Raw genomic sequence first — 26,424 nt, 5'->3', positions numbered from 1 at the left:
ACGTGGGCTGGTCTGAGGGAGAGCTTGAGTGGCCGGCTGGGCTTTATGCCTAAGCAGAACTAGAACTCACCACCTCCTGGTGGTTGGCCTAAAGTCCCCTAGCTGGTTCTCATGCTTAAGGCATGACTAGAAGTCACCGTCTCCTGGTGATTGGCCCAGTTACCTAGCTAGTTTTTTGTGCTTACGGTGGGACTAGAACTCCCTGTCCCAGCGAGTAGCCAGCTGGGCTTCGTGTGTAAGCAAAACTAGAAGTCACCGTTTCCTGGTGATTGACCCAAAGTCACCCAGCCAGTTTTCATGCTTAATACTGGAACTAGAACTCCCTGTCTCCCAGTGAGTGGCCAGCTGAGAGAAGTCCCTGTCTCTCAGGGAGGGGCCAGCTGGGTTTTATGCGTAAGCAGAACTAGAATTCACCGACTCCTAATGATTGGCCTAAAGTCCCCTAGCTGGCTTACATGTCTAAGGCGGGACTAGAACTCTCAGTCTCCTGGTGATTGGCCCAAAGTCACCCAGCTGGTTTTCATGGTTGTGATAGGACTAGAACTCACTGTCTCCTAATGATTGGCTCAGAGTCAGTCAGCTGGCTTACATGTCTAAGGCGGGACTAGAACTCCCAGTCTCCTGGTGATTGGCCCAAAGTCACCCAGCTGGTTTTCATGGCTGTGGTAGGACTAGAACTCACTGTCTCCTAATGATTGGCCCAAAGTCGCTCAGCTGGCTTACATGTCTAAGGCGGGACTAGAACTCCCAGTCTCCTGGTGATTGGCCCAAAGTCACCCACCCAGTTTTCCTGCTTAACGCTGGAACTAGAACTCCCCGTCTCCCAGTTTGTATTTTGATGCCTTTAACCGCTAGACCAGAGGTGCTTGGTGGTTGGTTGCCTCGTAGCATGGAGGACCCTGCTAGGTTCGTAACTATTTTTCCAGACGCCCGATCTGCCGCCTTGATGACCCCAACCGCAGAGATGGGTACGTCGGGCCTCCAACCCAAAGCATTGCCATCGAGATATAACCTTCCCTGTGCTGTGGTCTCACCCATGATGAAATCAGGTGAGGTGCTTCCTTGAGACCCAACCGATCCAGTTCCGGGGCTCAGAGAGGCCTCCTATCCAGCCCTGACTTGGGACTTCTTGGTTCTCTGAATCCCACCAACATCCTCACGGAGCTGAGGCACCGCCCCCTTCTCCGGGCCACCTCCCGGGGTCCCCCTGCAAGCCGTTTTAACTTAGGTACGGCAAATTGTGGGGCCTCGGCCTCTGGGGGGGGTGCCTCTCTTGGACCTTAAAATGCAGGGTCTCCCATGTGGAGAGTTTGCATGAGCTTCTGTCTTGTCCTCTCCTGAGGCCAGCAGAGGATCTCTGGATGCTGATAGCTCTTCTTTGGCGTGAGGAGAGCAGACTGTGAAAAGGGCTAGGAGTCTCCTCAAATGTCGGTCTCTTCCAATATATAATTCCATTCTTCTCTAGGAGGCTCACAGTTCTGGTGAGGACCATGCTAGGTTCCATCGCTTTGCTTAGATCTCTTGCCTGAACAATATCCTCTATGTCACCCTGCCTTTAGATGGGAAGGAGAATGACAATCAGGAGGTGGAGATGCCAAATGAAGTGGCGCGTTCAATGGAGGAGTGGCACCCGACCAGACAGGAGAACGTACCACCCCCCAGAAGGTAAGAAGGTTCTGCTTCTTGGATGCCATCCCGCATAGACTCTCCCTTCTTCTGGAATGGGATGTTCCTCCAGCTTTGGGGCTCCAGAACTGCCTGTAACAGAATAACAAGAGTTGGAAGGGACCTTGAAGGTCTTCTAGTCCTACCCCCCACCCCCCAGTTCAAGCAGGAACCATTTCAGACAAATGGTTGTCCGGTCTCGTAAAAACCTCCAATGATGGAGCACTCCCAAGTTCTGGAGGCACGTTGTTGCGCTTATGGATTGTTCCCACTGTCAGGACATTTCTCCTTAGTTCTAGGCTGGTTAGACTTTAGATAATAACTTTATTGTCACTTTAAATGTACACTAATTAGCATACATTAAAATGAAATTTCATTGCATACAGCTCTCAAAAGGTCACCACCTCCAATATACACTACATAAACATGCCAATAAATTATGAATATACCCATCAATATTATATGACAGAGAAACGCCACGGTCTAGTTCGGATGAATACATGTATGTGGTGAGAGAAACAAATCTTGCGAGTTTGCCAGATGGATTTGATAGGGAACAAAGCCCTTACAGAATCTGGAAGTCCTGCAAGAAATAGTTTGAAATCCCCTCCCTATGGATGATTGATTGATAGATATAAATATTGATAAACTTAAAATAACTTTGTCACTTGAATGCACACTAACCGGCATACATTAAAATGAAATTTCATTACATACAGCTCTCAAAGAGCCACTTCCAATATATACTACATAACCAAGGCAAAATAAATAGAAAATTATGCATATACCCACTATATTATATGACACGGTGAAACAACACAGTCTTAGTTCAGGTGTATACATATATCTGGTGAGAGAAAAACTATCTTGTGAGTTTACCAGATGGATTTGATAGGGAACAAAGCCGTTACAGAATCTGAAAGTCCTGCTAGAAATAGTTTGAAATCCCCTCCCAGAGGGGAGCAGCAGAAACAGACCGTGAAGTGGGTGTGTGGGGTCTCTTAACAAGGCTTCCAGCTCTTAGCACCTGGCGCTTATAAGCAGAATCCTGAATAATGGGAAGCGAGCTTCCTATACTCTTCTGTACCGTCATCACCACTCCCTGTAGGGACTTTCTATCTGAGGTGCTCCCACCAAACCAAACAGGGATGCAGTTTGTTAAAACACTCTCAATCGTGCCTCTGCAAAAAGCGGCCAGCACAGAAGTAGAAAGATATGCTTCAGTCCAGTCTCTTTTGAAAACCTTCCTGAAGGCAACTTCTGGTCCATCCGCTGATTGATCTCACTGTCAGGAAATTCCTCCTTATTTCCAGGTTGAATCTCTCCCTGGTCAGTTTCCATCCATTATTCCTTGTCTGGCCTTCGGGTGCTTTAGAACAGCGGTCGCCCACCGGTGGGCCGTGAGAAAATTTTGGTGGTCCGCAGAGAAATCTCACCCCCAGAGCACCCCCCACAAAGCAATTAATCCAGGCTGTGCAGAAACACAAGGCTGCTCCGCCCACATGGCCCCCGGGAACCCTCCCCGCCCACTCACTCCTTACCCGGCAAACTTGCCTGCTAAATTGCTATTTTTTCCTTTTTCTGACCATCATCTGTTCTGCTGTGCTGGGAGATTTAGATTAGCTAGGAAGCAGGAAATGGTTGGATTTCTTGCTTTCTAGCTAAGCACAGCCGAACCTCCCTTAGGACTGAAGGTTTGCTTGCAAGCAAATTCAGTGCAGACTCACAGCAAGCAGATTTGAGAGACTGAGCTAGCCGATGGTAGATAGATAGATCACTGAATGAATCTGTGATTCTGTGAGCAGCTCAATCTGCCTGCTTTGCCTGATTTTGGGTAAATGTTGGTTTTTTATATAAAAAATTCAATATTTATATAAATAATACATACAAGCCATGCCCAGCTAGTCACATGACCACCAAGGCACACCCACAAATTAGGCCACATCCACATAACCGGTTAGTGGCACCTGGGATCTAAAATTATGAGTTTGGTGGTCCCTGAGGTCCAAAAGGTTGGTGACCCCTGCTTTAGAAAATAGCTTGACCCCTTTTTCCTCTCTGTGGCAGCCCTTCAAATATTGGAAGACTGCTATCCTGTCTCCCCTGGTCCTTCTCTTCACTAGACTAGCCAGGCCCAGTTCCTGCAACTGTTCATCATATGGTTTAGTCTCCAGTCCCCTCATCATCTTGGTTGCTCTTCTCTGCACTCTTTCTAGAATCTCAACCTCTTTTTTTAAAAATCGTGGCCACCAAAACTGGAGACAATATTCCAGAATTATAAAGTGGCATTAACACTTCAAGCGATCTTGAACGATAGGAGACTACACTTTATTAAGGTCCTTAATTTACAACTATTGGTTTAATGACTGAAGTTGCAGCACTTGTGTCACGTGATCAAAATTCAGCAACTGACTCACGACAGTCGCAGTGTCCCTGGGTCCCGTGATCCCCTTTTGGGGCATTCTGACAAGCCCAGTCAAATGGGGGAAGCCAGGTTAGGTAACAACCATGTTACTAACTGGACTCAGTCAGAGTAGAGGTGGAAGAGTCCTTGGAGGTCTTCTGCTCAAGCAGCAGACCCTATACCAGGGGTGGCAAACCTATGGCATGCCTGCCAGAGGTGGCATTCAGAGACATTGCCCCCCAGCCCGTTGCCCGTTTCTCACCGTCTCGCCAATGGAGGAGACCGGGTCCCCTCTGCCTGGAGCACATTACGACACGGAGCAATGATTGCGAGCCTGCATCGTCGCGGGTTCGCTTCCGCCTCCCGGATGTCAGTTGCTTTTCCTGCAGAGCTGCTGATGTTGTGATGCCCCACTGGCCAGCTGGTGTTCGGCTCTCTGCCAACCAGCTGATTGTCGGTGTGCTGCTCCTGGGATTCACACCGCTCAGGCCAGCACCAGTTCAGAGGTTTTACACACACACATACACGGGGGGGGAGAGAAAGACACAGAAAAAGAGGGAGGAAGGGAGAGAGGAAAAGAGGAAGGGGGAAGAGTGAGACAGAGAAAGGGAGGGAGGGGAAGAGTGGGAAGAGAGGGAGGGAAAGCAAGAGAGTGGAAGAGGGAAAGAGACAGGAAAGGAGAGAAAGGGAAGGAAAGAGAGAAAGGGAGGGAAAGAGAAAGGAAGAAAGGAAAGGGACAGACAGGGAGGGAGGGGGAAGAGAGGGAGGAGGAAAAGAGAGAGAGAGGGAGGGAAAGAGAAGGAGGGAAGGAGAAATGATATTACAGAAGGTTTTTTTTTTATTGCTGCTAAATGTAACATTTCAAAAGCAGGAAAAAAAATGGGGCATAAAAATCACATTTTTAAAGATCCATTAGCTGAACTCTGCCTTGTTTATCATTTTTGGTAGTAAAACCTCATTCAGGTTAAATTGCCCCGTTGGCATTTTGCGATAAATAAGTGGGTTTTGGGTTGCAGCTTGGGCCCTCGGTCTCTAAAAGGTTTGCCATCACTGCCCTGGACCATTTCTTGAAAGCCTCCAGTGATGAAACACCTACACCTTCTGGTAGTAAGCTGTTCCGTTGATTAATGGTCCCCACTGTCACAAGGCTTCTCCTTAATTCTAGGCTGCTTCTCTCCTTGATTAGTTGGTAATTTTCTCTCCTTGGTAATTTCCCACCCATTGCTGCTTCTCCTGCCTTCAGGTGCTTTGGAGAATAGCTTGACCCCTTCTCTTCTTTGGGCAGCCCCTCAAATATTGGAAGGCTTCATTAGGTCACCCCGAGTCTTTCTCTTCCTTAGAACAGCAGTGTTTGAAGGGACCTCGGAGGTCACCCTTGCCAACAGCAGCAGCCCCCCCTAGCATTTCAGACAAGCGGCTGTGTCTAATCTCTTTAAAAACTAGTGATGAAGCACCCACACCTTAATAATTTTGGCAAGGAAGATCATAAAATGGAGCAAAAGTCCCTTAACAACTGTTTTGCTCAGCGACACAGATTTGGGGCTCCATTGGTATTGTAAGTAGAGGACTACCTGTACTATCAATATGGAAAGAATGACAAATCTTGTTTGTCCAGCACATTTTTCTGCCAGAGGCCAGAGATCGTCAAGCTTCTCTACCTGGAAAGACTCAACTGTCTCTCTTCCCTTGTGAGAATAGCCAGTTGGATTTGAAGCAGCTCTGCATCCTGGCATAGCCGAAAATCAACGTCCAGCCTCTCTCTGTCCTTATCTAGGCTTCCCAAGAACATGAAGCCGACTCCTCGTCCCGATAAAACCCCTTTTGTTCGGGTTAAAGCGAATTCCTCTCCAGCAAAGTCCCGGCAAACAGTCTTTCAAGAGATTACACAACCACAGACCTTGATCAGGCTTGGAGAGTCGCCAGGCCGATAGCTTCCAAACGCCACGCTGTAGCAGCAATGACTTGGCAAGGAATCAGGAACAGATCTTTACCTTAATGAAATGAACTAATTGTCTCCTGCAAATCCCACTCCCCTTTTGCTTCTCTTTATTCCCTATGGGAGGAGCCATTCACCATCCAACTGAGCCTTTACTCCTGAGTCGATCCTTGTTCCTTAGCTGTTCCCTTCGTCTGTCAGCTCTGTGCATGAGCACATTGGAACAGGCTCCAGTTGTTCTTCTGCCCCACTGATCTCAGACTCCGAAGGCAGCTGGTAACCGCCAGATGGCACTGGTCCCATCTCTGCCTCCGACGCAGAGCCTTCATCTGAGCCTTCCCCAGACTCCAGGACTGGCCCACGTTCCTCCCAATCTCCTCGCTGTCCGAGTCTGCCGCCAGCTTTGCTGGCCACCGGCGGGCCACAACACACTCTCCCCCCTCCCTTCCTCTCTCTTTTGCTCAAGGACTCTTTTTCTTTCCCCCTTTAGGGTGGCCAAGAAGCTTTCGGCCCAGCGAAAGAGTGCCCAGCATCGGCTTATGGCCAAAAGCTATGCAGAGAAGGTTGCCACCGCCTTGGCCAGCAAAGACGAACCCCCTCCTGGAAAGAAACAGAAAATGTAGGTCTCTGGGATAACACCGGCACTTAAACTTAGATAACCACGCCACAGTGCTTTACAGCCCTCTCTAGGCAGTTTACAATGGCGGCATTTTTAGCCTCTGGCCCCCAACCAATCTGGCTCCTTGTTTTAGACCGACCTCGGAAGGAGGGAAGGCTGAGTCGGCCTTGAGCTGAGTCAGAATCGAACTCTTGGCAGTCAGCAGAGTTTTCCTGCAATACTGCATTCTGATCATTGCCTCAACAGATATAGAATAAGTGAGGATAGATAAATGGGTGGGTTGGAGAGATACAGATGTGGATACATACAGATGTGTGTTGGGTAGATATAGATGTGTGTGAGAGAGAGGTGATACAGAGATAGATAGCAATAGTACTTAGAGAGGACTGTGAAGCAGTATATAAGTCTAAGAGGTTTACAGAGTCAGCCTCTTTGCCCCCAACAATCTGGGTCCTCATTTTACTGACCTTGGAAGGACGGAAGGCTGAGTCAACCTTTAGAAAGAAGGAAGGAAGGGAAGTAATGTGGAAGGCAGGAAGGTAGCAATAGCACTTAGACTTATATCCCGCTTCGCAGTGCTTTTACAGCCCCCTCTAAGCGGTTTACAGAGTCAGCCTCTTGCCCCTCATTTTACCCACCTCGGAAGGAGGGAAGGTTGAGTTGACCTTTCATCCTTGGTCAGGATCAAACTCCTAGCAGTGAGTTAGCCTGGAGTGTTGCATTCTAACCATTGTGCCACCGGATATCGAATAGGTGATGGTAGGTAAGTGAGCCTGCAATCCTACGTTCTCACTACAGCGGGACACCAGGGCTCCTGCAATGCCGTTGAGCAGGGTGCAGTCGGACTGCCTTTACCACCACCTCCTCCTCCTCCTCCTCCTCCTCCTCCTCGGGATGGGGCCCCTTAGGGTCAGATTTAGGTCAAACCCACCTTGCAGCCCCCCAGTGGAAGCAAGGAGGGTTGCGGTGACTCCCAAGAAGGAGATGAACCTAACCGGCCTGAGCAGGTGATCGGTGACTCTTAAGGGGCAGCCACAGGTAGCCCTCATTAACAAGCCCTCATTAAACAATCCAGATTGTCTGTACCAAGAAAAAGGGACCCCAGATACTGCCACGTCCACTATCCGGAATTTTTCATCTTTCTTATTAACAATTGTTAAGAAAGATAAAAAAAACAAATCTGGATTCTTCTTCTTCTTCCAAAAAGACTCATAGGATCTACTGTCCTCGATATTAATCTGAGTTTTGCTTTACCCTTTAGTAGGATGAAGCCTGGTAGAGGCTGTTGGGGAAGTGAGGTTTTGTTTTTTGCTTTTTTTAAAAAAAAAAGTCCAACAACTTCATTTGTGTGTTCTTTTTAATTTATTTATTTAGTGTATGGTGATGGTACACTTGGCCAGGAGACTACAGTGTTAGAACCAGTCCTGGCACTTTTAAATGCTGTGACATTGCCACGGCCACGTGATCCAAGTTCGGACACTTGGCAGTCGCCACAGATTTGTGAGGCTTGCAGGGTCCTGGGATTGCCATTTGCAGCCTTCCCAGCCGCTTCCAGCAAGGAGAATCAAAAGACGAAGCCGGATGTGTATAATGACCGTGTGCATGGACTTAATCGCTGCAGCGATTCTCTTAAACAGTGGCAAAAGACCTAAAATTGATCGGGGCTCACTTAGTAACCCCCATGCTTAGCCATGGAGGTTCTGCTTCCAGTTGTTGTCATAAGTGGAGGACTACCTTGTGTGCTGGGTTGCTCTGTCTGATAAGAGTTAGGCTTCAGAGAATCTGGGTAGCTCAGCATTGAAATGTGGTCTCCAAGCTCGAATGTTTCCTGACCCAACTAGGGAACATCATCAGTGCTAGAAGGGGAAGATTGTGGAGAGGAGGAGGAGGAGGAGGAGGAAGTGCACTGTGAGGTCTTGGTGTTCTCTGGCTTGGTGGATTTGTTGCAAACATTTCATGACCAACTAGGGAACATCATCGGTGCTAAAAGGGAGTGGGGTGTATGGAGGAGGAGGAGGACTGTGGTGCTCTCTGAGCTTGGTGGTTTTCTTGCAAATATTTCATGACCCAAATTACTGTAGATAACATCATCAGGGAGGAGGGGTTTGCAAGGAGGAGGAGGAGGTGGAAGATGAGGACTGCGAGATCCTTGGTGGTCTCTGAACTTGGATATTTATTGCAGACGTTTCCATGACCCAACTGGAGAATATCATCAGTGCTAGGAGGGGGGAGGGTGTGCAGAGTGGAGAAGAAGGAAAAGAGTAGAGAAGAAGGAAGAGGGAGGACTGTGTGGGGTCCTTGGTGCTCTCTGAGCTTGGAAGTTTTCTTGCAGACGTTGCATGACCCATCTAGGTGGCCTGATCAGTGCTAGGAGGGAGGGGGTTTGCAAGCAGGAGGAGGTGGAAGTTGAGGACCAGTGGGGTTGTCTGAGCTCAGATGCTTCCTCGCAGACCTTTCAGTTCCCACCTGGGGAGTCCCATCAGAGCTTGGCTCTTCCCTAGAGAATGTGTCTTCCCTAGAGAATGTGCCCTGGCTTTGTCCCTCGGGCACACCGGGGCCCTGCGTTAGTGCAAACGATGACAGTGCGTGCCCTGTTCCCTCTCTAGCTCCACCAGGCACGCCAAGCTGTCTAGGCCTCACAAAGTGGTCAGGTAAGGCCGCTCTTCAGGATCCCTTCCAGGTGCTGGTGTTTTTAGGGTTCCGCATCCCACACGGGCTCACCTTGTCGTTGAGAGGAACACGGTGGGGAGTCGAAGGGCCTGTCCTTGGCCCGTTCCTCCTTCCCTTTCCTTCCTTTCCTTCTCTCCGCGCACCCTCTACCCTTCTCTTTTCTCCCCAAAACCCAGGTCTAACCATCGGGAAAACCTGGGGCAAATTGATCTGAACATAAACATCCCGCCAGAGAACGCACAAGACCCTGTCACACCCGGTGCGCACAAGTAGGTGACTAGCTTTTGAGGTGGTTTTCCTTTTTCCCTCCTTTCTCCTCCTCCTCCTCTTTTTTCTCCCCAGGATCTGGGTGTATGTGGGTGCATGCACATTGGGGCACATAACACGGGAGGGGAGGTCGGTTGTAATTTAAATGGCTTGTCGCCTGCTGGGAAGTCAGGGAGAAGCCAAGAGACCGACAAGTTTGTAAAATCCATTCCAAAAGCTGTGCAGATAGCCCTCGACTTACGACAGTTCGCTTAAGTGGCCGTTCAAAGTGGCATTGGCCCTGACAAAAGTGGCTCCTGCCCAATTTTTTTCACACTTCCGACCGTTGTAGGATCTCCACGGTCGTGTGACCAAAATTCAGACGCTGGGCAACTCGTATTTATGACGGTCCCAGGGGTCACATGATCACCTTTTGCGACCACCTGAACCAGCCAAGTCAATGGGGAAGCCGGATTCACTCAACAACCTGGTCACGAATTGAATAATTGGAAGCGATTTGCTTAACAATGATGGCAAGAAAAGGCGTAAAATGGGGCAAAAGCTCCCTTAACAAACATTTCCCTTAGCAACAGGATTGTTGGGCTGAGTTGTGGTCGTAAGTGGAGGATGTCTCTCAACTTTAGCAACTTTCAGCCCGTGTGGATGGACTTCAGTTCCCAGAATTCCCCAGCCAGCTATGGGTGGAGGAAGAGGGACACCCCTCTTGTTGGTCCTCTGTTAACAGGTGTCCTTGAACTACATGCTCGCTCTAGGCAGCTCCTTCCTTTAAAGTCACCATGGTCTTTGTCATGTCCAGGACGAGAGGTCCCTCCACTAAAGGGAAGTCCACCGAGGAACTGGAATTGGAGAAGATGCAGCAATTACAACAGGAAGTGGCAGAACTGCGGAGGAAGAACGAGGAGTCTCTCAAAGTGGCCATTGCTGGACCAGGTGAGACCTTGGTGGGGTTGGGAGACCCCGTTTCCTCTGAGAGTTTAAGATTCTTCCATTCTGGTTTAGATAAGATGTTCTACCCTGTTTCTCCGAAAATATAACCCACCTTGAAAGTAAGTCCTAGGGTGGATTGGAGTGGGAACCTAGATTGCATCTTCTGGGTATCATTAAGGAAGGTTATCCCTCCAAAGTAAAATATTTGATTAGCCATCTCCTAACAGCGGCACGTATCTCACTGGCTCAATTTTGGAAATCGCCTAATATACCACCGATACAATTTATTATTCAAAAAAACTTGTGAATGTGCAGAAATGGAAAAACTCATCACACTAAAATTAAAAGGAAAAGAGGAGGCGGAATTTTACTCGACCTGGAATAAGTGGTATAATTGGCTAGAACGTAAAAACAAAACGAAAAGGGGAATCAAGGGGGGAAAATAAGCTTATGAAACAGATTACGATACATACAATAACAAACAGGAATCGTTAATGTCAGACTCTTAGACTCTCTCGTACTTTAAACAATCAATAGAAAGAATTCATTGGTAAAAATAAATAAGTATAATCCAACAACAAATATTAACAACAGAACATGTTTGATAGAACATAAATAACAGAGAACCCATAGGAAGTAAGAAATAACTGCTACGTAATAGAATTTAGGAAATATTTAACTCACTGTCAAATGTATTAAAGGAAAGTTTAATTAGTTTTACCACAGAGATTATGGTAACGTTTGTCTGTATGAATCTTTGTTTTTTGTATATTTTAATTTTTTGTATTCAGTAAAGTTGATAAATTAAAAAAAGTAAGCCCTAGCTTGATTTTTACATGTGCACCCAATATAAGCCCTACCCCCAAAATAAGCCCTAATTCAGATCCCACCCACTCCAGAGTGTGCGGATAAAAATTAAGCTATGGGGTGGGGTGGGTGGAGCTGCCCTACTACTTACCTTTGGACAGTTGTAGCCAGTCCTCGCACACCCCGACACCTGCCTGATGGCCCATTTCTCCTGCAACCGGCAAGGCTGGCAGGCTTTCCTGAAGGCCTCTGGAGCTGATGGCAAAGCTCTGGATCGATCCTGAGCTCTGTTATCGGCTGCAGAGGCCTTCAGGAAAGACTTGCTGGCCGCAGAATAAAAAGTTCCTGAAGGCCTCTGACTGTGAAAAGGAGGCCAGGGGGCGATGCACGCAAATGAGGTTAGTCAGTGGATGACATCCCCCAAAAATAAGACCTGGTGCCTTTTTTGGCGGAAAAAATATATAAGACAGGGTCTTATTTTCAGGGAAACTCGGTAGTAGAAGAGACTATTTGTAGCTCTGTTGAACTGCTTGGTCCTTGGTTAATGGTTCTCACTGCCAGAAAATCCCTCCCTAGTTCTATGTTGCTTCTCTCTTTGTTCAGTTTCCACCCATTGATTCTTGTCCTACGTTCAGGTGCCTTGAAGAATAGTTTTGACCAGTTCTTTCTTGTGCTTTGGATGAGAGTCAGCCGTCGCTGATAAAAGTAGAATATTTGCAGCTTGGGGTTGAGCAGAGGGGTCCTTGGCGCTCTCTGGGGTTTAGTTGTTTTCTTGCAGACGTTTCGTTACCCAGCTAGGTCATATCATCAATGCTCGAAAGGAAAGGGGGATTTGTGGAGTGAAGGAGGAGGAGCGGACTGTGGTATTATTCTTTTGGTGGCTTTCTTGCAGGCGTCTCATGACCAAACTAGTTAACATCAGTATTAGAAGGAAATGGGGCTTGCAGATAGGAGGAGACCTCAGTGATCTCTCAGCTTGTTCGACGTCTTGTAGAAGTTTCGTTTCCCGACTAGGTCATGCCTTTAGTGCGAGAAGGGAATAGGGTTTGCTCTTTGTTGATGTGCAATTCCTTCTAGCACTGATGAACTTCCCTAGTTGGGTAATGAAATGCCAGCAAGAAAATAACCAAGCTCAGAGAGCACTGATGATGCTTCCTACCTTCTAATAGGCCTGGAAGAAAACCCTCAAGGACCCTACAGTTCTTTCTCTCTCCCCCCCCCCCCACCTATTCTTCCTCCTCAAGCCTCCCTCCATTCTAGCGCTCCCTACCTGGGTCATGAAATGTCTGGAAGAAAATGTTTCTAGAAAAGAGCGTAGAGAGAACAGCAACCAGGATGATGAGGGGAGTGGAGGCTCAAACATACGACGAACGGTTGCAGGAACTGGGCCTGGCTAGTCTAGGGAAGAGAAGGACCAGGGGAGACAGGAGAGCAGCCTTCCAGTGTCTGAGGGGCTGCCCCAGAGAGGAGGGAAGGGGTGTCAAGCTATCTTCCAAGGCACCCTTGAAGGCCAGACAAGGAACAATGGATGGAAACTGAACAAGGAGAGATTCAACCTGGAAATAAGGAAAAACTTTCTGACAGTGAGAACAATCAACCCATGGAACAGAAGTTGCCTTTGGAAGTTGTGGAAGCTTCATCCCTGGAGGCTTTCAAGAAGAGACTGGACTGCCATCGTTCAGAAATGGTGTAGAGTCTCTTGCTTGGGTGGGGGGTTGGACTAGATGACCTACAAGGTCCCTTCCAACTCTTGTTATTCTGTTATTCAGAAGTTGTGGGAACTTCATCCCTGGAGGCTTTCAAGAAGAGATTGGACTGCCCAAGAAGAGATTGGACTGCAAGGTCTCTTGCTTGGGCAGGGGGTTGCACTAGATGACCTACAAGATCCCTTCCAACTCTATTATTCTGTTAGACCCCCAAGGCCCCTACATTTGTTCCCCTCCTCCTCTTGCTGCTCAAACCTCCCTCTCTTCCAGCACTGATTATGCACCCTACCTGGCTCACGAAAGGTCTGGAAGAGAAAGAGCCAAGCTGACAGGGCCACCAAGAACCTCATTTGCCTTTGAATTGCAGCCTGGCTGACTTGTCCGATCTCCCTCTTTTTTTTTCCTGGTCAGGGCAACCCATGAAGACGAGCAGCCACATTACCAAGCCAATGGATTTCCACTTCTGTACCGACGAGCGGCTCAAGCAGCACGGTGAAAGCCAGCCGGCCACGGAATATAAGGAGGTGGATTTCAAAGCCGCCCTAAGAAAACACCCGCCGTCTCCGGTGAGGGGCCTGCAGCTGGGGAGGATGGGTTGGAGGGCCACTTGGTCAGAGGTGACAAAGGGCAGGAAAGGGTTGGGGCGGCCAAACAGAACAAGCCAGGATTTGGGGCTCTTTGCAGGGTGTCTTCAACTTACAACCACAATTGAGCCCCAGGGAGAGGTTTGTTCCCAGCGTTCGGCTCCATTTTACAACCTTTCGTGCCCCAGTTGTCAGCCAAGTCACTGTGCTAATAGTCCTCAGCTTACGACCGCAACCGAGCCCTAAATTTACATTGCTAACTGAGACGCCGAGTTGGCGAGTTTTGGCTCATTTGTTGACTTTTCTCACCACCTTTTGTTCAGTGAATCCCCGCTGTTGTTGAATTGGCCACACGGCCGTTAAAGTGAATCTGGCTTCCCCCGTTAACTTGGTTTGCATGAGGGTCACAGAAGCGGACCCTGAAACACGGCGACTGTCATAAATGCGAGCCAAGCATCTTATCAAGCCTCTGAATGTCAATCACGTGACCCTGGGGGTGTTGCGACGGTCGTAAGGGTGAAAAATGGTCATGTCACTTTTTCCCAGTGCCGTAGTAACTTTGCAGGGTCACTAAATGGACTGTTGTAAATCGAGGATGCAAAATCACGTTGATCCCTGGGACATTGCAACCGTCATAAATTTGAGACAATTGCTGAGTGTCTGAATTTTGATCACGTCACCCTTTCAAGACGAGACTGGACTGCCATTTGTCAGAAATATGGTGTAGGGTCTCCCGTTTGGGCGGGGGGTTGGACTAGATGACCTACAAGGTCCCTTCCGACTCTGATTATCTGTTATCATCCCTGGGGATGCTGCAATGGTTGTTGAGTGTGAAAAATGGTCCTAAATCATGATTTTGAGTGCTGCTGTAATCCCAAACAGTCACTACACGGACAGTTGTTAAGTTGTAGGTTACAGGTAGTCCTTGAGTTACAACAGTTCATTTAGTGACTGTTCAAAGGTTCAACAGCACTGAAAAAATGTGACTTATGACCATTTTTCACACTTAACGACCGTTGCAACATCCCCAGGGTCACGTGATTTCCAGTCGGATGATTGGCAAGTGACTCACAGTTATGACGGGAGGGATGCGATCCCTTCCTGGGGCATTTTGATGAGCAAAGTCAATGGGGAAGCCAGATTCACTTAACAACCGTGTTGCTAATTTAACGACCCCAGTGATTCACTTAACAACGGCAAGAGAGATCGGGGCAAAATTCACTTAATAACTGTCTAATTTAGCCACCTAAATTTTGGGGCTCAATTGTCGTCTCGAGTTAAAGCCTCTAATGTCCCTTCCCCGTGTTGAAAAGGGGAATTTTTAAAAAATAGAATAGAATTCTTTATTGGCCAAGAGTGATTGGACACACAAGGAATTTGTCTTGGTGCAAATGCTCTCAGTGTACATAAAAGAAAAGAGACATTCGTCAAGAGTCGAGAATCATCAGGTACAATACTTAATGATAGTCAAAGGGTACAATAAGAATAGAATAGAAATAGAATAGAATAGAGAATAGAGAAGAGAATAGAAGAGAATAGAATTGAATTCTTTCATTGGCCAAGTGTGGTTGGACACACAAGGAATTTGTCTTGGTGCAAGTGTACATAAAAAGAAAAGACACATTCGTCAAGAATCATCAGGTACCACACTTAATAATAGTCATAGGGCACAATAAGCAATCAAATCATACTAGGAAACAATATAAATCGTAAGGATACAAGCGACAAAGTTACAGCCATACAGTCATAAGTGGAAGGGGATGGGCGATAAGGAGTGATGAGAAAATTCATAATAGCAGTGCAGACTTTGTAATAGTTGGACAGTGTTGAGGGAATTATTTGTTTAGCAGAGTGATGGCTTTGGGAGAAAAACTCTCCTCGTGTCTAGTTGTTCTGGTGTGCGGTGCTCTATAGTATCGTTTCGAGGGAAGGAGTTGAAACAGTTTATATATCCGGGATGTGAGGGGTCTGTAGATATTTTCCCAGCCCTCTTTTTGACTCATGCAGGATACAGGTCCTCCATGGAAGGCAGGTTGGTAGCCATTGTTTTTTTCTGCAGTTTTATGTTGTTAATAATAATAATAATAAAAAAAAAACATAACCAAATGGCAACCAAATTGCCTTCATGCGTTCTTAAAAGAATAGGCAGCTTTTTCACGGATTTGTCTCTTCATCCCACTCACCCCCCTCCCAACCCCTCGTCCCCTGGTAATTTTTCGGCCTTCTCTGGAGTTACACAGCCGGCTTAAATTTCACTTGCGGCGAGCTGGAAGAAGTGGGAAGATTGACAGGCTGATCGAATGGAAACGGGTGAGCGCCTGCTTTGCTTTCCGATGGGGAAAACCCACTTGAATGATGCAATATTCCTTTTGCAGTCCCGGGCGAGCAAGGGACCCACCATCCCGAAGCCGTTCAACCTCTCCTGCGGGAAAAAACGGAAACTGGACGAGGCCCCCACCGAATACATCCCGCTGGCCCAACAGGTGGAAAACTTCCAGAAACGCACCCCTCAGAGGTACCACCTGCGGAACCGGAAGGAGGAAGAAGGTAAGGCTAAGGAGCAGTGGTGGGTTTCCACATTTCTTCCTACCAGTTCTTTGAGCGGTTCTATGCGCGTGCAGGGCTCGAAAAGACCGAACGCTGGTGAGCCGAGCTGTTGTTTTTTTTATAGCTCAGCTGAGGCACAGCAATGCCTCCGACCCAGGCTTCGTCCATTGTAGTTAATTCTCAAACTTGTTTTAAAAGCAAAACCTATTTTACTGCAATGCTGGGAATTGCTTTCATTCCCAGCCTGAACTAATCTTAAGACAGTTCCCCAAGATAAGCACGCACCTTTCAGTTCTGTGGAATGCTGCCACAAACAGAAGTATCCAATTAACTTGAAAAGAAACCAACCAAAGTACAAGAAAAAACTAACCGAAGTACACAGAGCTTCAAGGAACCAAATGAATGACTATGCTTCCTGCAAAGGTTTCTCCACCTTTGCCTGACCTTTATCTCTTATGGGAGGGGCAATCATCTCTCAGCCTTACTCCCGAATCCCCCCTTTTGTCTCAGCTGCTCTCGCCTTCTAGCAGCTCTGCGCACACACGGACTGGGAACAGGCTCCCCTTGTTCCTCTGCTTCGCTGCTGCTCCAAAGGCTCGGGAGGCAGCACCCCACTCCCAGATGGTCCTGGCCCCATCTCTGTTTCGGATGCAGGACCCTCGTCCGAGTCCTCTCCAGACTCCAGGACTGGCCCCCTTCTTCCCCACTGTCCGATTCCGCTGCCCTATGCACCGGCTACCGGCGAACCTCAACACTAAAATCCAAGAGAATATAGGAGATCTAACGGCGGGGGCGGGTGGGCATGGCCAGTCAGAGGTGGTATTTGCCGGTTCTCCAAAGTGGTCAAAATTTCTGCTACCGGTACGCCAGAACCGGTCCAAGCCAGCTGAGTCTCTACTAAGGAGGTCTCGTTTCTACGGTCTCTGTCACGGGCTGTTACGTGACTCCAGCCAATGGCGGCTTTCTCCGTCAATCAGGGTGAAGGGTTCTGAATGATTTGGGGAAGCGTTTGCTCTAAGTATTGAACCCGTGCCCGGCTCAGCTCCCCTTCCCTTTTGGGCGTGGGCGAAAGGGCTGGGATAGTTGGGTTTGTTGGCAGGGCGTCTTGAAATGGGGAACGAGGAGGATTAACGCAGGAGGTCTCCAAACCTGGAAACTTTTAAGGCTTGTGGATTTCAACTCCCAGAATTCCTCAGCCAGCCACGCTTGTGCTGTCTTGATGATCTATTGCAGAGGTCTCCAAACTCGGCAACTTTGTGGACTTCAACTCCCAGAATTCATGGGCTGGCTGGCTGGGGAGAATTCTGGGAGTTGAAGTCCACAAGTCTTAAAGTTGCCGAGTTAGGAGAGCCCTGGCTTAACAGAAAGCACTAAAGGACCATCAATTTTTAAAGGACCATAAATCTTTGTATTGGGGAGAGGGGTGTGTTTTTCCTCCAAAGCCCAGCTGTGAATTGTGGGGAAGGGGTTTCCCCTTAAGTTGAGAGGACATAAAGTGTACTTGAAACAAATTCATTGCATTCTATGTGATCTTAATGATGACAATGACTAATTGAGCCCACAATTTTGGTCATCATATCACGGCACCTGATTTGACAAAGTTTTTTTTAGTGATGGTTAAGTGAACCTATTGCCTGTTTGGTCTGGTGGCTAAAGTGCCAGGCTAGAGTGGGAGATGGTGAGTTCTAGTCCCGCCTTAGGCATGAAAGACAGCTGGGTGACTTTGGGCCAATCACCAGGAGTCGGTTAGTTCTAGTCCCGCCTTAGGCATGAAAGACAGCTGGGTGACTTTGGGCCAATCACCAGGAGTCGGTGAGTTCTAGTCCCGCCTTAGGCATGAAAGACAGCTGGGTGACTTTGGGCCAATCACCAGGAGTCGGTTAGTTCTAGTCCCGCCTTTGGGCAATCAATCACCAGACAGCTGGGTGACTTTGGGCCAATCACCAGGAGTCGGTGAGTTCTAGTCCCGCCTTAGGCATGAAAGCCAATTGAGTGACTTGTGCCAACCAACAGGAGACTGTGAGTTCTAGTCCTACCTTAGGCATGAAAACCAGCTAGGTGACTTTGGGCCAATGACCAGGCCACTGGCAATTGGTTGAGATTTGCCAGCCTTATCCTTCACTTGTGTCTAATTCCCGCCGTCTTAAATTCAGTCCCGCATTTGGGGCACAATCTTTGCGTGCGTGGAATAAAGTGAATTCCTAAGCCAGTCGACCAATTTGAATCCATTTCCTCCCCCGCCGTGCCTGTGTAAAAGTCGCATCGCTGATCTTCCCCCCGTGCTTTTCTCTCTCTGGCCTTTCTTTGGCACAGGTCCAAGCAGGCCTTTAAAACCCCAACTGACCAACCCCAAAACTCCCTGCTTGGAAACCAAGCGCCGTTTGAGACCCCCCTCTTGCAAGAGCGCGGCTGAGCTGGAAAACGAGGAAATCGCAAAGCTCCAACAGTGAGTTGTTGTTTTTTGTTTTTCTTTTAAATTATTGAGTAAATCTTAACTCCGGTGGACTCCCACCCGGTGAACAAAAACATTCAAATCAGAATAGGCCTGGAAGGGACCTGGGAGGTCTTCTAGTCCAACCCAGTGCCCAAGCAGGAAACCTTAACACCAGGGCTGGCTAACCTTTTTCGGCTCCTGTGCTGATAATTGTATGCGCGCTGTGCATCTCCCCCCCCCCACACGCACACATACCCCACCCCCTGCGCATGGGTGCCAGATACCTGACAACCAGCTGTCGTGCAGCAGCGCACACATGCGCAATGGGGCTATTCCGTGCGACCTCTTGCACGCCGGGGGAAATGGTTCTGTGTGCCACTTCTGGCAGGTGTGCCATAGGTTTGCCAACACGGCCTTATACCCTATACCTCCTGTGTTGGAGGACCCACAACCTCTGGTGGCAGGCTGTCCCACTGACTGGTTAATTGTTCAGTCAGGAAATTTCTCTTTAGTTCTAAGGTTGCTTCTCTCCTTGATGAGTTTCCACCCGTTGTTTCTTGTCCTACCCTCAGGGGCTTTGGAGAATAGCTTGACTCCCCTCTTCTTCTTTATGGCATTCCCCCAAATATTGGCATCCTGCTATCATAGCACCCCTTAATTCTTCTTTTGTAGACTAGCCACACCCAAATCCTGCAGCTGTTCTTCGTGTGTTTTAGTCTCCAGGCCTTTCATCGCCTTAGTTGCTCTTCTCTGCGCTTTTCCCAAAGCCTCAACCTCTTTTTTTTGTAATGTACGTTTCTGCTATTTATCAGAAATGGTGTAGGGTCTCCGGCTTGGATTGGGGTGGGGGTGGGGGTTGGACTAAATGGCCTCCAAGGTCCCTTCCCACTCTGTTAATCTGTCATCTGTTCGGTGCCCTGAGCCACAAGAGCACCTGACTTTACCCTGGAGAACCTCACCCTCTGCTCCCCCTTTCGACCCCAACAGGTACCGATTCAAGGCTCAGGAGCTCAACCACCGCATCTTGGAGGGCGGCCCCCTCCTGCCCAAGAAGCCCCCCATGAAAGAGCTGACCAAGCCCATCGGCTTCAACCTGGAAATCGAGAAGCGGATTCAGGAGCGGGAGACCAAGAAGGTCCAGGAAGAGGAGCCCTTCGAATTCCATTCGAGGCCCTGCCCAACCCGGATCTTGGAAGACGTGGTGGTAATTGTGGGGTGGGCTTCTTCCCCGCTTTCCCAGAAAGGTTTGACACCTGAATCGTGTGGGAAACAGGTAGTTCTCTACTTACAATTAACCCCATTCATTTAATGACCGAAGCTACAACGAGCAGTGGAAAAAGTGACTTAGGTCCTTTTATTCCACACTTAATGACCGTTGCAGCATTCCCCCACGGTCAGGTGATCAAAATTCAACTTGACTCGTATTTATGACAGTCACAGTGTCCCCAGATCACGCCATCCCCTTTTGCAACCTTCTGGCCAGCAAACTTGAGTGTGTGTGGGGGAAAAAAGATTCACTTAACCGTGTCACGAACGGGTCCTCCTTGACTTTACGACCGTTCATTTAAGGACCTTTCGAGATTACAGTGGCCTGGAAAAAGATGAACTTATGGCCATGATTCACACTTAACGACCGTTGTAAGCATTCCCCATGGTCACAGGATCAAAATTTAGACGCTGAAAGAAACTGACTTGTATTTATGATGGTCGCAGTGTCCTGAGGTCATGTAATTGTCAGGATTCCAGCCATCGCCCGATTCAAATCATGATTCTCGAGCCAAACTTCAAAAAACCTCATAGGATTTAATTGAGGCGACATCCTGGCCCTGCCCTGGATGAAGCCAACTCTGGCCTGCGTCATTTCCAGTCCCCTGGGACCCTGTTTCCCCCCTCCCCGCCGGGTGTTTCATAAACCAGATTCTCCCATTGAGCTCTCCTATGGGCTGGGTGTCATCAATCACGTTCTCCAATTCAATATATTCACGGGCAAAAGCTCTGGCATTTTAGTTACACCCTTTTAAAGATAAGAGTTGGAATGTACTTCCGCTTCCCAACCGCTGCTCTGCTCTTGCAGATTTCCTTCCTCAACCCCCCCCCTTTTTTAAAAAAATGGCAACTACTAAAACAGGCATGGGCATGTTTTATGAGTTGACATTCGGCTCCTCTCACTTCTTGACCTTTATAAAGCAAAACTGAGATAAGCTTGGAATGTTCATTTGCCGTCTGTTCCTTCAAGGTTCTCCCACCCACCCCACCCCTTCGTATGGCCATTTGGAAACGGTCATAGGAATGTTTTACAAGTTGACCCTAGGCCGGAAGCGCCATTGATCAAACTGGTGAAAATAGAAGAGGACTCTGATCCAGCTCCATGAGACCAGAGACCGCCAACCTGCGCTCTGGAACTCTCCTAGTGCCCAAAGCAGAACGTACTCCAGAAGACCTTCTGCTCTCCAAGCTCAGAGGAGAAGATGAAGAAGACAGCTGCAGGGCAGGTCAAAAAAAAAAAAAAAATCAAGCCAGCAGCCATGATGTATCATCAAAGCTGTGCCTGGTTTTGAGTGTCAGGATTCCAGCGATCGCCCTAATGAAACCGTGATTCTCGAGCCAAACTTCGAAAAACTTCAAAGGACCCATTAGAGGCGACGTAATGGTCCTGACCTGCATGAAGCCAACTCTGGCCTATGTCATTTCCAGTCCCCTGGGACCCTGTTCCCCCCACCCCCCCTGGGTGTCTCATAAACCAGATTCTCCCATTGAGCTCTCCCATGGGCTGGGTGTCATCAATCACATTCTCCAATTCAATATATTCGCAGGAGAAAGCTCTGGCATTTTAGTTACACTCTTTTAAAGATAAGAGTTGGAATGGACTTCCGCTTCCCAACTGCTGCTCTGCTCTTGCAGATTTCCTTCCTCACCCCCCCCTTTTTTAAATGGCAACTACTAAAACAGGCATGGGAATGTTTTATGAGTTGACATTCGGCTCCTCTCACTTCTTGAAGGTGACCTGTATAAAGCAAAATTGAGATAAGCTTGGAACGTTCATTTGTCGTCTGCTCCTTCAAGGCTCTTCCCCCTTTTCAAATGGCAATTTGGAAACGGTCATAGGAATGTTTTACAAGCTGACCCTAGGCCGGAAGCGCCATTGATCAAACTTAGTGGTGAAAATAGAAGAGGAATCTGATCCAGCTCCATGAGACCAGAGACCGCCAACCTGCGCTCTGGAACCCTCCTAGTGCCCAAAGCAGAACGTATTCCAGAAGACCACCTGCTCTCCAAGCTCAGAGGAGAAGATGAAGAAGACACCTGCAGGACAGGTCAAAAAAAAAAAAATCAAGCCAGCAGCCATGATGTATCATCAAAGCTCTGCCTGGTTTTGAGTGTCAGGATTCCAGCGATCGCCCTAATGAAATCGTGATTCTCGAGCCAAACTTCGAAAAGCTTCAAAGGACCCAGTAGAGGCGACGTAATGGTCCTGACCTGCATGAAGCCAACTCCGGCCTACGTCATTTACAGTCCCCTGGGACCCTGTTTCCCCCCTCTCCCCTGACTCTTCATCAACCAGGTTCTCCCATTGAGAACCTTCAGGAGCTGGGTGTCATCAATCACATCCTCCAATGAAATATGCAGTATTTGCAGGCAAAAGCTCTGGTAGTTGAGTTACAACCTTTTCAAGATAAAGAGTTGGAATGGACTTTCGCTTCCAAACTGCCGCACGGCTCTTCCAGATTGCCTTCCCACCTCCCCTCTTTTTTTTTAAAAAAATGGCAACTACTCAAACAGGCAGAGGAATGTTTGATGAGTTGACAGTAATCCCTTTTTCTGACAAGCAAAAGTCAGTAGTATTCAGAGTTTTTGCAGCGTTCAGAAAAATAAAACCAGATGCAAGGCTGGTGCTTCATTTAACCTTTTTATCAACGTAATAAGTAGATTTTACAAACCAGTTGTAGATTTCTCCAACCCCGAGCAAACATGTTGCAAGTAACTTCAGTAGCAAGAGAGAAAGAGAGAACTCCCAGTTTCACTTTAGTTTCAGCAGGCAAGCAGAGGAGAGAAGCAGTTTCATGTTCAACAGACAGGCTCAGAGCTCCACAGAGCATCAGAGCTTAATATAGAGCCACGCCTAGGCTACTTGTAGTTTCAGTTTCCAAACAGTCCTCATTGTTACTGACTTGGTTGCTGTGCCTATTCATTGGCTGACCTTGTTACCAGGCTCTAGTCCAGCCCATGAATATAATCTGAGAAATAGGGAAGGCGGATTCGCTTCGACTGGGCTCCTAATGGAGCAACTGCAGTGATTCACTTCATAAACGTGGCAAGAAAAGTTGCTAAAACGGAGTAAAACGCACTCAGCCGAGTTCTCACATAGCAACAGAAATCTTTAATTATTATTCCGCCCCCTCCCCCCAAATTTGCAACCATTGCAAGCATCTCCCTGGTCACGTGATCCAAACCCAGACTCTTGGCAACTGGCTCACGTTTACGACGGTCGCAGTGATCCCCTTTTGCAACCTTCCGACTGGTAAACGGAGAAGCCAGTTTGGGTTTATGAACAGAAATGATCCATTTAACAACCATGGCAAGAAAGGTCATAAAATGGGGGCAAAACTCACTTAACTGTCTTTCTTACCAATAGAAATGTTGGTCTCCGTTGTTGTAAGTCGAGCACTACTTGAACTGGTTTTTATTAGACACTTCCCAATGTGGCATTGATGTTCTTCGTTGGACAGGTAGTCCTCGACGTACAACAATTCATTTACTGACCGTTCGACATCACAACGGCCCTGAAAAAAAAGGGGACTGTATATGACCCTTTTCCACACACAACGACTTGCAGCATCCCCAGGGTCACGTGATCATCAAAATTCAGCCGCTTGGCCGCTGACTCCTACTTATGGCGGACACAGTGCCCCGAGGCTCACATGATTTCCCCCTTTGGCGACCGTCGGACGAGCAAAGCCAATCAGGAAGACAGATTTCGTTTAACGACCATGTGACTCAACTTCACCGCTGCAGCGATTCACTGGACAACAGTGTCAAAAGAGGTCATAAAATGAGGCAGAGTGTTTTGCAGAGCAGGATCAATTTGGGCCTCCCTCGTGGTCCTAAAGCCCAGAGGTCCTTGAAATGGTTTTTCTCAGACCATCCTGTGTCGATGTCTTTGTTTTTGTTTTAATTTTAAACCTTTATTGAAATTTGAAACACAAGTAAATCTAAAAAAAATAAACTGTACAATTCTCCATCTTCTTTGACAGTACTAAAAATCTTGGTGATAATTCCTACATTTCCACACAGATAATACACATTAGATCATACAGATCATCAGAGTTGGAAGGGACCTTGTAGGTCATCTAATCGAACCCCCTGCCCACGTGAGAGGCCCTACAACAGGGGTGTCCAACCTTGGCAACTTTAAGACTTGTGGACTTCAACTCCCAGAATTCCTCAGCCAGCAAAGCTGGCTGAGGAATTCTGGGAGTTGAAATCCACAAGTCTTAAAGTTGCCAAGGTTGGACACCCCTGCCCTACACCATTTCTGACAGATGGCAGTCCAGTCTGTTCTTGGAAAAACCTCCAGTGATGAAGCTCCCACAACCTCTGAAGGCAACTTCTGTTCCTTGGGTTGATGGTTCTCACTGTCACAGAATTTCTCCTTATTTCCAGGTTAAATCTCTCCTAGATCAGTTTCCATCCATTGTTCCTTGCCTGGCCTTCAAAGGTCTCAGGTAGTAGTATCTCTGCTGGGCCCTTTTGACCAGGGCTGCAATGTGAACCCACCCCAGGTCAGGTCCTCTTTTTAGGGTAACACCCAGAAACTTAAAAGTGGCCACTTGCTCCACTCGGTCTCCCTTGATAAGCCAGGGCTGGAGGTCTGATCTGTTCCTTCTACAGTCCACTAGAAGCTCCTTGGTCTGACTGGTGTTGAGGACCAAGTTGTTGTCTCCGCCCCACGAAAGCTTGGTAGCTACCCTGGCTGGGTCTTACTCCATCCCCTGACTCCCTTCCCTTCCTCTCTTGCAGGGTGTTCCAGAGAAGAAGACGCTTCCCATCACCGTCCCCAAGTCCCCGGCTTTTGCCTTGAAAAACAAAGTGGGTGCCCTGGTTAGAGAGGAGAAGAAAGAAAAGGTATCTTGCTTTGCGCTGGGCCTTGGTTTGGCCTCGGGGGTGGGGGTGGGCCGCTGGGGTAGCTCCACTCATGGCTGTTCTGAAGCCCCGGTTGATCTCCCTGGGCTGAGTGGGGTTTGATGTAGCCTCCCGGACGGACTAATATCGGTAGTCCTTGACTTGAAACCATTCGTTTGGCGACCAAAGCTTCGACGGCACTGAAAAAAAGTGATTTACATTCTTCCTCTCCACAAACGCCTCTCCCTTTTAGGACTGATGATGTTCCCTAGTTGGGTCATGAAACGTCCACCAGAAAACAACCAAGCTTAGAGAGCACCGAGGACCACGCAGTCCCTCCTCCCCTTCCTTCCTTACCTTCCTTCCTTAACTTCCTTCCTTCCTTAACTTCCTTCCTTCCTTCCTTCCTTCCTTCCTTCCTTCCTTCCTTCCTTCCTTCCTTCCTTCCTTCCTTCCTTCCTTCCTTCCTTCCTTCCTTGATGATGTTCCCTAGTTGGGTCATGAAATGTCTTGCAAGAAAATGGCCAAGGTTAGAGAGCACTGAGGACCTCACAGTCCTTCCTTCCTCCCTCCCTTCCTTCCTTCCTTCCTTCCTTCCTTCCTTCCTTCCTTCCTTCCTTCCTTGATGATGTTCCCTAGTTGGGTCATGAAATGTCTGCAAGAAAATGACCAAGGTTAGAGAGCACTGAGGACCTCACAGTCCTTCCTGCCTCCCTCCCTCCCTCCCTCCCTCCCTCCCTCCCTCCCTCCCTCCCTCCCTTCCTCCCTTCCTTGATGATGTTCCCTAGTTGGGTCATGAAACGTCTGCAAGAAAACGACCAAGCTTAGCACCAAGGACCCCACAGTCCTCCCTTACCTCTTCCTCCTCCTCCTCCTCCTCCTCCTCCTCCTCCTCCTCCTCCTCCTCCTCCTCCTCCTCCTCCTCCTCCTCCTCCTCCTCCTCCTCCTCCTCTCTGCAAACTCCGCTCCTAGAACTGATAATGTTCCCTAGCTGGGTCATGAAACATCTGCAGGAAAACCACCAAGCTCAGAGGGGCCCCCTCCCCCCCAAGACCCTGCCATTCTCTTTCTCCTCTCACCCTTATGCCTGTTTCAGCATCCCCCTGGTCCCCCTGATCAAAATCTGGGCATTTGGCAACCAGCATCTATTTCCAACAATAGGACCATCCCAGGCTCACGTGATCCGCCATCGGTGATCTTCCCAGCCGTCTCCCAACATGCAAAGCAGACAAGGAACGGCAGATTCACTTCATAAGCACATGACCCTAGCAAGAAAGATCAGACAATCAGGGGGTGACTCCTTGAAAATGTCCTGCAGGGAAAATTCAGGTCCCAATTTTCATCATAAATCGAGGACTACCTGTATTGGGCCTGGCGCTGATGCCAGCAATGGACCTGCCCAAGCCAGGACTGGTGTCCCTTGGTGTTGTGGTTCACCGGTAGCAGGTGCGGGCGGCTGAGGGTTCAGAGAGGGAGGACTCAGATGAGGGGCCTGCGTGGGATGCAGGGATGGGGCCAGGACCATCAGGGAGTGGAGTGCTGCCTTCGGAGATTGTGGAGGCCGGCAGCAGTGAGGAAGAGGACCCCGAGGAGCCTGTGCCCAGTGTGTGTGTGCGCAGGGATGCTCGAAGGAAAGTGCAGCTGCAGCAGCACGGGTGACTCGGGAGTAAGGCTGCAAGGTAATGGCCCCTCCCTTAAGGGATAAAAGCCAGCTGAGAAACCGGAGTTCTTTGCAGGA

General features: G+C 48.5%; 1 protein-coding gene across 5 annotated transcripts in view; it reads left to right on the top strand.

Moving 5' to 3' along the window:
- TPX2 (TPX2 microtubule nucleation factor) overlaps positions 1 to 26,424 on the top strand; it is a 49,726-nt gene that overhangs the window by 10,719 nt on the left and 12,583 nt on the right. For 4 of the 5 annotated variants that reach the window (XM_087962336.1, XM_087962339.1, XM_087962340.1 and 1 more), the window contains exons 3-11: positions 1,560 to 1,665; positions 6,496 to 6,624; positions 9,471 to 9,563; positions 10,358 to 10,491; positions 13,413 to 13,567; positions 15,961 to 16,132; positions 18,446 to 18,578; positions 19,554 to 19,770; positions 24,585 to 24,689. In XM_087962336.1, coding sequence (XP_087818462.1) covers positions 1,560 to 1,665; positions 6,496 to 6,624; positions 9,471 to 9,563; positions 10,358 to 10,491; positions 13,413 to 13,567; positions 15,961 to 16,132; positions 18,446 to 18,578; positions 19,554 to 19,770; positions 24,585 to 24,689 — 1,244 coding nt within the window. The remainder of the gene's footprint in view (positions 1 to 1,559; positions 1,666 to 6,495; positions 6,625 to 9,470; positions 9,564 to 10,357; positions 10,492 to 13,412; positions 13,568 to 15,960; positions 16,133 to 18,445; positions 18,579 to 19,553; positions 19,771 to 24,584; positions 24,690 to 26,424) is intronic. The other variant, XM_087962338.1, reaches the window with a different exon arrangement.

This window comes from Notechis scutatus, chromosome 3, assembly GCF_049901735.1.
Source record: "Notechis scutatus isolate UNSWTSFEM ecotype Mainland chromosome 3, rNotScu1.2, whole genome shotgun sequence".
Classification (NCBI taxonomy): Eukaryota; Metazoa; Chordata; class Lepidosauria; order Squamata; family Elapidae; genus Notechis; species Notechis scutatus.
Note: the sequence above shows the minus strand (reverse complement) of the source record. Positions and strands in the feature narration are given on the sequence as shown.